The following is a 9,130-nucleotide window of genomic DNA, read 5'->3' as shown; positions in this document are numbered from 1 at the left end:
GTCTGCCACGAAGTGAACACACGTATTCCGTTCGGTAAAAACGCAGCCTCGCACGGGTGGGAAAGCCCGGCTTCCATCGAGAACAATTCTCTTGTTGTTCTTAATTGTTTTCTTGGGATGGTCGGAAGGTTTCAAAAAGTCCTTGAAGAGTTTTCGTAACTGCTGGCAATGTTTCTCGAGGACAATTAATCGCTGACCGGGATCGCACTCTGCAGCTAATTTGGAGATCAGCTCTAATGATGGGTTGGCTGCCAACAGAGTGTTGCTGAAGGAGGAGTCATGAACTTGGCAAGATAACACCATACTTGCTCTGCAAGGAAAAGCAAGAGTTTGAGCACTGTGGGATTATCAAGACGTTCAGTGCAAACAGTCAAAATCTGACTCCAAACGATAACGCCTGAAAATGACGGGACCTCAAAGGGAAGAAATAAACTAAAGCGGCCTTCACATGGCAAACTTAAGTTTGCAAACTCGTGTTGGCAAACTCAAGTTGGTGTGTGTGAAAGACACAAAAACAGTTGTCAAACATGGTGGCAAACTATTGGCGAGAATAGAGACAAGTTCTATTTGTCGCCAACAGTTTGCCAACGTGTTTGCCGACTGTTTTTCTGCCGTTCACACACACCAACTTGAGGTTGCCAAACTTGAGTTTGCAAACTCAAGTTTGCCGTGTGAAGGCCGCTTAAGGCTTAAGCAAATGACGATACCGGCACACTATAAAGTGTCGGTTGCCATTCACACTTAATCACAATGGAGGAGAGGTTTACCCCGGTCTGTCAATAGCTTGATTTTAGAGTTGGTCGCCATCTTGGATGATAAAAAAATATAAGTTTTACGCAAGAGGCGGCGCTACTGCTTTAGTTCCACGTCTCGAAATTCATATGTCAATAAACGTTTTTGTTCATATCATTTTTTGAGGTGAGAGAAAATGAAAGGGGGACCAACTGACAAGAAAAGAAACAAACGATTGCATTATATGTTAAATTAAAAACAACCTGGTTCTTATTTCTGCCAGGATTCGCGTCGCTTGCGATGGTTGGAGGAGTTTTTCTCCTTGTTCCACTTCAGCAGGTTGGTCCAAGGGCGTTTCTTTTGAAGATAAAATGGAAAGTAACGCAGCCACAGCTTGATCACCCATAGATAACTCGCTTAGGTACACCATCTGCGAACGGCAAAGAAGGATACTATATTACAAAAACACATTAAATTCTTCCCACTGATTTGAAATTAATCTCGAAAATTTCTACCATACCTAAGGATTTATCTTGTAGGAATGATTTTCATGTTTGTAAAACAGACGGCACTGAATGGATTGTTTATTTCTCGGTTTGCTAACAATATTAGTTGTTGTTTGATTAGGGTTAGGGAGCGTTTCTGAGAAGTCGCTCAAACGACTGACGGTAGAAAACGCCGATTGACTTTCTCCTTATAATACGCGTTTTTTGAAAGAGGCATCAACTCACATACCTGCGGATTAATGACTTGAAGTCGTGCAAGCGGTATCTCCTTTACCATGTCACTGTAGGTCTCTCCTTGCCTGTTCAGTAGCACAGTGGCCACACCCTGTCTCTCAGAAACACTCACCACATCACCAGTAGTGTCAACCAGATCTTCTCCGCAGATCTATTTAATGCAACGACAACGGAGTCACGAAAGCCAACAGCTCAAGAAATTCTCCAAAATGAACCACACTAGGTTAAAATGTTATTAAGCTAAGAAGTGAAACAAAATCTCTTTTATGCATGGAGACATGAACAGCATCTGTCACTGAACCAGAACTTGATTTTTGGGCACATACCTTTACTTCGCATCCTGAGTGAACATTTTGGCGAAAGCCACCCAAAGCAGACAAAGCCGCTACAACGTTCCTCGCTTTGAAAACCCACTCATGTTCAGCTGAAAATTGTCCATTTTCGTTGGGCTCCGGATCGCGAGTCAGTATGTGGTCCCCTTTTTGCGAAGCCCTCCCCTCTGCTTCCAGCGCCTTCACTAGCTCAGGCACATTATCTAGCGCTTTGCAAAGCACATCTTGCACGGCAGACGCCCAAATCTTGGAGGTGTCTGAAACGGAAGAAGCCAACAAACCGTGTAGCAAAGAAATCACTTCAGACGCCATGGTGTGTGCCACTTGTCCGCTGATATACGGACGACTGCTTTCAGTTCTGTCAAAGAATAACAAAACACAATTAAACTGGAAGTCCTTGGTTTTACAAATGGGTAAAAAGCAATGAGATGATCATCATCCTTTGGCTGCGGAGAAGGCGAACATAGGTTTCCTTCAGCTAAAGCGGTCCTGCATGGCCTACTGCATCCCACAGAAAACGATGGAAGTAGTTTAAGAAAGGTAATGGCCTTTCAGGTTTCCAGCCTCGCTATGAAATGAAATAGTAATTCCGACATTAACAAGCAAGTTTAAGATCAAGACTAGGTACCACTTATAAAACCATCAATTTACGTTGAGAACATATCGTTGTATTGTACCTTGAAAATACCAGCAATGGGCATCGAAATTGCGTTTGAAGGGCATTTGGCAGACACAAAATGAACGAGGTCTGACGTGAACAAATCAAAATAAAAAGGTTTCCGGGAACAGTTTATTGCGACTCTAAACAAACCTAGTCAGACGACTGTTTCGTGCTTTACACACAAACTCTGGATCTTCTGATGCCTCTACCGACTTATCTGCGACCACATCCTCATCTAGTAGGCCAACAGGTCCTACACTCAGCACCAGTCCTGTCTGAGCCCACTGAGCAGCTATCTTTAGGCACATCGATCTTGTGTCGGTCAGAAGGACTCCACGTCCGTACTCAGTCAGCTCTTGGTCAAGTCTGATCGCTCGCTCCATCTCTGAGCCTTGACCCACGCGAAAGATAAAGGGCGTGCCGTTGGTGCTAGGGAGAAAGGTACGAGTGCAAGTGGTCAGTTTTCATCAGGGGAACATGCAGAAATTCGCAAAAAAAAAAAAAAGCTATTCATTTATCAGGAAATCAGTGAACATCATTACAAGTGACTATGCAACCAGAAACCCATAATGGTTGAAACGTGTAACGCCCGTTCACAGCTTCCGAATATTCAGTGCGAACTGATTGGTTGAATGTTTCAGTGCTAAGTACCATATTTGGAAACCCCTCACTCTTGTTATTCCAAATATGGTACTTAGCAAATTGAATATTCAGAAGCTTGTTTCCCAGCACACAAGGGGCCTTTACACATTTAAACACTTATGGGTTTCTGATGCAACCTAAAGCAAAAGCCTGTGAGCAGCTCTTCAAAGTCTTACCTTAAGACTTTTTGTACAATTTCATGGGCTGATTGGTCGACTCGTTTGTGTAAATAAACAGACAGAGTGCCTTCGTTCTTGCTACTGAGTTCATTCTCTCCATATTCCTCCACTTCGTTCTCACTTTCCTCCTCCTCTTCCTCTTCCTCATCTGCATCCACGGACGGCAGCAAAAAGTCACCAAGCTTGGTTAACAGCAGGCTTGCCACTCTGTCAACAGAGCTTCTTCCGTGATGAAGCCCGTGTTTTTGTCCGAGGTAATGCCTCGCAGAAGCAGGTAGTGTCACCTCTTCGCACCCTTTGGCACTCACCAACGGTAAAGCGGATCGGCAAAGCTTGAGTACGATCAGCACAAGTTTAGGAGGCGCTCGCCTGTCAAGTAGTAGGGACAGAAGCGTGGAGATGGTGCGCGGCTCGCGAAGAATTCCCTCACCAAGTTTGCTTCTAGCAGGGGGAAAACAATAACAAATTAAGCATAGCACTATACCTCGGAGAATAAGGCCTTGTCCGGCTCATTAGAGACGCAAGCAGAAGTAAAAGCAACATACGCAAACTCAGAAGAAACTTGATAATTAGAACCTTTTGTTAGAACAAAAGACATTAATCAACTGGTATTGAGTCTGTGTATGTCGCTTGTCGTCATCATCATATCTTTATTTACCCTTGGATTTTATACCCTACCTCGTTCCCAGGGTCTTTCATCTCCCCACCCAGGAGTAAGCGAGGGAAGAAAGACCCTGGTTCATGCTGGTCACGTGTCTTGATGACAAATTTTCCACCTTGGGAGGAGTACCCGCTTTTCCGAATATTGTCGCCGCTGCTATTTGTAACAGCCAAAACGAAGCAGACAGAGGATAGATCACAACGGCGGTTTGGATCAATTCCGACGCTTAGAAGTACGCGAAAAGATAAGACATGTTTTTGTGATAAGCCTGCGCATCATCAAGTTTTTTTCGATTTCGCTAGGATTTTCTCCCTTTTTTTCCCTCGTATTTGGTAATTCCAACTCGTCGGCTATTTACCATCTCATATCCAACGCGCGCTCATGGAATAATTGTTAAATATATTGGAGTTGTTTGATTTTATAGCCATGGATTAGCAGTTTAAGGCACACTGCCATGACAACCCTATTTTGGTTGGGAGGGGCATAATGTTAAGACAATCGTTGCACTCAGCAAAAAAGTTCTTTACCTGCTTATGCGATGTAACAGCTCCATGACATACTGCAGGGGGTCTTTTGCCGTCACTCCATTCTCACGACTCTCCTCAAGCACACAGGTCAAGTAATTTGATAACAGGCTGGAGACCTGATGAGCTAAACTGGACCATTCAATTGCACCAGCATAGAAATCTGATAGATACAGATGGGTAGATAACTTTGAATACCTTTTATTAGCTAAAAATTGATCACCGTGACGGCGTAGCGGTGAACATAGGTTTCGTATTCAATTCTCGAATTTAGGTTACCTGTTCTGTTTGGTTGTTTGTTTGTTTGTTTGTTTGTTTGTTTGTGTTTTGTGGAACTTACCACAACGGAACGCTCAAGCCTTTGTTGTGTTAATCTTGAATCACTTGCCACGTATCATGCTTTCATTTCGTCTGTTTAGAGTGGTTTTAAATTGGGTGTCGAAAGTAATTAGATAATTACTTTGGTTTTGCATTACTTCTCTCAGTGATTGGTTCAAAGTTCTCGCGCCACTTTTTCAACCAATCAGAAGTGAAACCAAAACCAATCGTGGCTCGCGCGTGCACATTTTCCCGCGCTTTGTGGCGGCTACGTGTAATTACTTCGAGTTTTGAATGGTTTGCTGGATTGTCTCCGTCCTGATTGATTGGCCAAAGTAATTACTTTGGTTTTGGTTTTACGACACTCATTTGAAAACCGCTCTAAAAGGCCTATTTTGCTACGGTTAATAGAGAGATTAAGCATAGCGTTGACGCCTAACGGCAAACGTGGGAGTGAAATTAGGGTTTTACCACAAATTTGAGAACCACGCTTGATATTAGCTAATTTCTGTCCTGTTAGCTCCAGATATCAAGCAACTTCTCAAAGGAATGAGACAAGTTAAAATGAGAGAATTCGTGATGCTTTTACGATAAGCAGGAGCCTGCCGTTTCCCGTTTGCCGTTGCTTAACCTCTTGTCAATCCTTGGTCGTCACAGTCCTTTAAAGGGGAAACAGCCAAACTTGCCGTTTGCCCCTGAAAAGGACTGGATCTACCCAAAAGTCATAAAGAAATTACCAACAGAAAAATGGGCCATTTCAAATGCATTTCATAACCTTTTGAACAAGTTAAATGTGTACATGAGTGGCCTCTTTGTTATAATTATCGTGTTGTCAATGCATTTGATCTTTTACTATGGCTGCAAGTTGTATCATTCAATCATTCGTCAGGTGTCACGGCACCCATGCACAGATGAGCTTTCAAAAGTCAATTACCATTAATAAGTATGGGTAACCACAGTTGTGGTGAAAGTTACAGTAAAAATTGTGACGAGTGAAAGTAGGGAATAATTTCACTTGCGTTTTGTCCAAAATGAAATACTGAATTTCCCGAGCCTTTAGGCGAGGGAAATTATTTGATTTAGGACAAAAACAGAAGTCGATTCTGTGACATTCCGATTACTAATATGGATCTAACAGTCTTGTTGCATCACCGACATTTTGCCTCCGAAAGAGGCCGAAAAGTAACAGTTTTACAAGAAAAGCAAAGTGCTTTCTATAACCATAAAAATAAACATGTGACCACAGAAGCAAGGGTGGCACAGTCGGTTAGTGCGCGGCCTTGGTGCAACAGGTCCCGAGTTCGATCCCCGGATCTCACATCCTTGTTTCGACTTCTTTCCATTCAGTGTAGCCTAAGTAGCTTTAAATACCCTTAAAACGGAGCACTGATGGAAAGAGGGGGGTAAAATGAGCGCACCGTCGGCTTCCTGGGAGAGTACTCTCTAGAGAGTAAAGGAACTTCCGACGTTAAATAACGTGTACCATAATCTGACCTTTGTCCTTCTCCCACTGCACAATGCGATCCAAGAGTACTTGAAATCCAGCCCAGGCTATGCCGGACAAACTGACTGCAGAGTCACTCTTCTCATTCCTCATACAGCACAGTTTATCCAATAGAGAAACAAGACTACTGCGCATGACACATCGTTCTTCGTGCCATGAAAACGGGCAAATGGACAGCAACAGTACACTATCACGGTATACCGCTGGTTCAGTCGACGCCTGTTGGACGACCGCTGACACTACGGCTGAAAACATATCACGAACTTCAACGACCAAACCACCACACTTTAGTTCCTCTGTTCTGTTAGATAAATAAAACAAAGGATTATCATCTGTCCCACTGTATTTAGCTTTCATTTTTCCAGATCGCAGAGAACATCACTTTTGTAAAGGTAATCACATGATTTCGAGATCTATTTGGGATAAATAGGCATGTGTTAATTTTGCACTCCGCTGTATGTAGTCTTGGAAAAATGTAAAACTGCTTCTTTAGTCTAAATTAGACCATTTTACAGTCGTGTGCTTAGTTACCTGGCCTTTGATTGTAAGTGAGGCTGGAGTTTACTTTGCTTTGATAGAGACCTCACTGCTTTTCTTATGTAAATCGCTATAATTAGCATGAGAACAACATCATTAACATAAGAAAAGCAGTGAGGTTTCTATCAAAGCAAGGTCAACTCCAGCCTCACTTTCATTCAAAGGCCAGGTAACTAAGCACACAACTGTAAAATGGTCTATTGTACGAGAAAACTCGTGTATTTTCATATTAGTAATATACATGAAAAAAATTAGAGATGAAATTGTCGCAATTATTGTCGCATATCAAGAAATGATTGAAAAATTGTGCTATCCTGAGCTCGCATTTGATTGGATATCTGTAACTTTCTTTTACCATTGGCCAATAAGAATGATTAGTTTATTCTCTACACCGTGCAATGATCTGAAAACTGCATTTCACTTTGCCAAAGGAGAAACTTTCCATGTATATCACTAATTCCGGAAAACGCTCAACAAAACACACACTAATGGTTTGGACAAAATTCGCTCATGGATCAAGGTACGAATGTCGGTTCTGTACGAAAAAAAAAATTGAATCAAAGTCGTTCGAAGGTCTCTACTCTGCCTTCTTCTCGTTCACTGGTATGAGATGGTGTGGCAAAAGAATGAGTAAGAAATGAAATGTGAGAGGACAGAAAAAACGGGAGAAAGAACGTGGAACGCTGGAAAGGACAAACAACCATAGTAAATAACAGAATAGAAATAGACCAATTTCGATATTTCAAAATTCAGTCCTAAACAAAAGGTATCATCTCGAGGCTCTGGGGAATAAATATAAGGATTTACACGAGCTTACTCCCCAGAGCCCCGAGATAAGGCCTTTTGTTTAGGGCTGAAATTTTAAATATATCGAAATTGGGCTATTTAGCACAAAAGATGAATGCAAACCTTGGCCCTTGCACCAGAATAGAAGCAACAACTGATAGTAAGTGTGGCACGTGATGAATTCCAATTCGGGAACAAACTGACACCAGTTCAGCCATGTATTGAAGAGCTTGTATCCGGTCCATTCCTCGCTCATTTCTGATACGAGCAGCAGAGAGAAAACTGGAACAGGTCACCTATAACAAACAAAACACATTCATTGAACTGTGTGGCAACCATCCTGTTATGAATTTAACATCAAACCCGTTGACCTATTTAGTAAATGGTGGTCAAATACTTTTTCCTTTTAAGCTTTCTAGCCTCACTGAGATAAAGTTTAAAAAAATACAGGAACTTTAATGAGGCCAATAAGCCTAATTAACATAACCACAAGAGAACAATTAGCCCATCGCCATTAATGAAAGTGGTTCGTAGATGATGGTTTTTGGATGTCACGGTTGCCTAATACAAGGTGCTTAAGTAGCAACAACAACATCGTTCCGCTTGCTGTGATCACGGGTTTCGTATCGCGAAAGTTACAGTCGCGTTGCAACATTTTGTTTAGTTTACAGAACGTGATTTAGCCATTTTTAAAGCGAAAATCGATATTAACAGCTATTGAGTAAAGTTTTGTTGTAAAACAAAGGTTGTTTTGGATAACTGGGATCGAGATTCATAATTCTCACGCTGATCTTGTGGTGAAGCGAATCTTAAGTGGAAAAAAAAAAAGAAAACTAAAACGTTACTGAGTTCGCGAAGTACAGCACTGTGACTCTTGGTATTCCCAACGATGTTTTGGTACTCTTCTTTACTGTTCTCTTCCGACTAACGAGGCGAATTTACCAAATGCGAGGTTCTGTGTAAGAGGTGGGGAAGTAACGGTGAATTTTCAATCCCATCTTCCACAATTTTCATACCCATTTAGGATAGTATAATGAAGCAAACACTGCTTTCGTTTAAAGTGCCTATCACCTGCACAAAGTTCATTCTACTTATTCTCCGAAATTGTCCCAAATATGGTTTGTTGTTTTACTCCTTTCTATCGAAAACTCCCTTTTTTATTCGCTTTGAAAGACGGGAAAAGTGTTCCCAGGTTTCATCCATGACTGAGCAATGAGGGGGAATGGGTTCCGTAAAAGTCACTGTTACAGGTTCGATACCAGTCACCAGTCGGTCATCCATGACCGAGCAATGAAGGGGAATAGACCTTTTTGCAGATACGGCGGCCATTTTGATTTCTATTGTTTCAAATAGCTATTATGGGATGCCCAGGAGGCAAATACATATTAATTTGCCCCCTGAGCATCCCATAATGTCTTTCGAAACAATAGAAATCAAAATGGCCGCCGTATCTGCAAAAAGGTCTATGGGTTTGATGCCAGTCACAAAAAGTACTCTCCCAATGGAAAATAGTC

General features: G+C 42.0%; 1 protein-coding gene across 1 annotated transcript in view; it reads right to left on the bottom strand.

The window, feature by feature from the left end:
- LOC138047133 (probable E3 ubiquitin-protein ligase HECTD4) overlaps positions 1-9,130 on the bottom strand; it is a 69,920-nt gene that overhangs the window by 36,119 nt on the left and 24,671 nt on the right. The window contains exons 21-29 of the mRNA XM_068893860.1: positions 7,740-7,912; positions 6,284-6,594; positions 4,475-4,634; positions 3,284-3,727; positions 2,616-2,894; positions 1,799-2,162; positions 1,468-1,623; positions 996-1,162; positions 1-310 (exon numbers count right to left, since the gene is read on the bottom strand). The exon at positions 1-310 is cut by the window's left edge and continues 66 nt beyond it. Of these exons, the coding sequence (XP_068749961.1) occupies positions 1-310; positions 996-1,162; positions 1,468-1,623; positions 1,799-2,162; positions 2,616-2,894; positions 3,284-3,727; positions 4,475-4,634; positions 6,284-6,594; positions 7,740-7,912 (2,364 nt within the window). The remainder of the gene's footprint in view (positions 311-995; positions 1,163-1,467; positions 1,624-1,798; positions 2,163-2,615; positions 2,895-3,283; positions 3,728-4,474; positions 4,635-6,283; positions 6,595-7,739; positions 7,913-9,130) is intronic.

The sequence above is a fragment of the Montipora capricornis genome, chromosome 4 (assembly GCF_036669925.1).
Source record: "Montipora capricornis isolate CH-2021 chromosome 4, ASM3666992v2, whole genome shotgun sequence".
In the NCBI taxonomy this organism is placed as follows: Eukaryota; Metazoa; Cnidaria; class Anthozoa; order Scleractinia; family Acroporidae; genus Montipora; species Montipora capricornis.
Note: the sequence above shows the minus strand (reverse complement) of the source record. Positions and strands in the feature narration are given on the sequence as shown.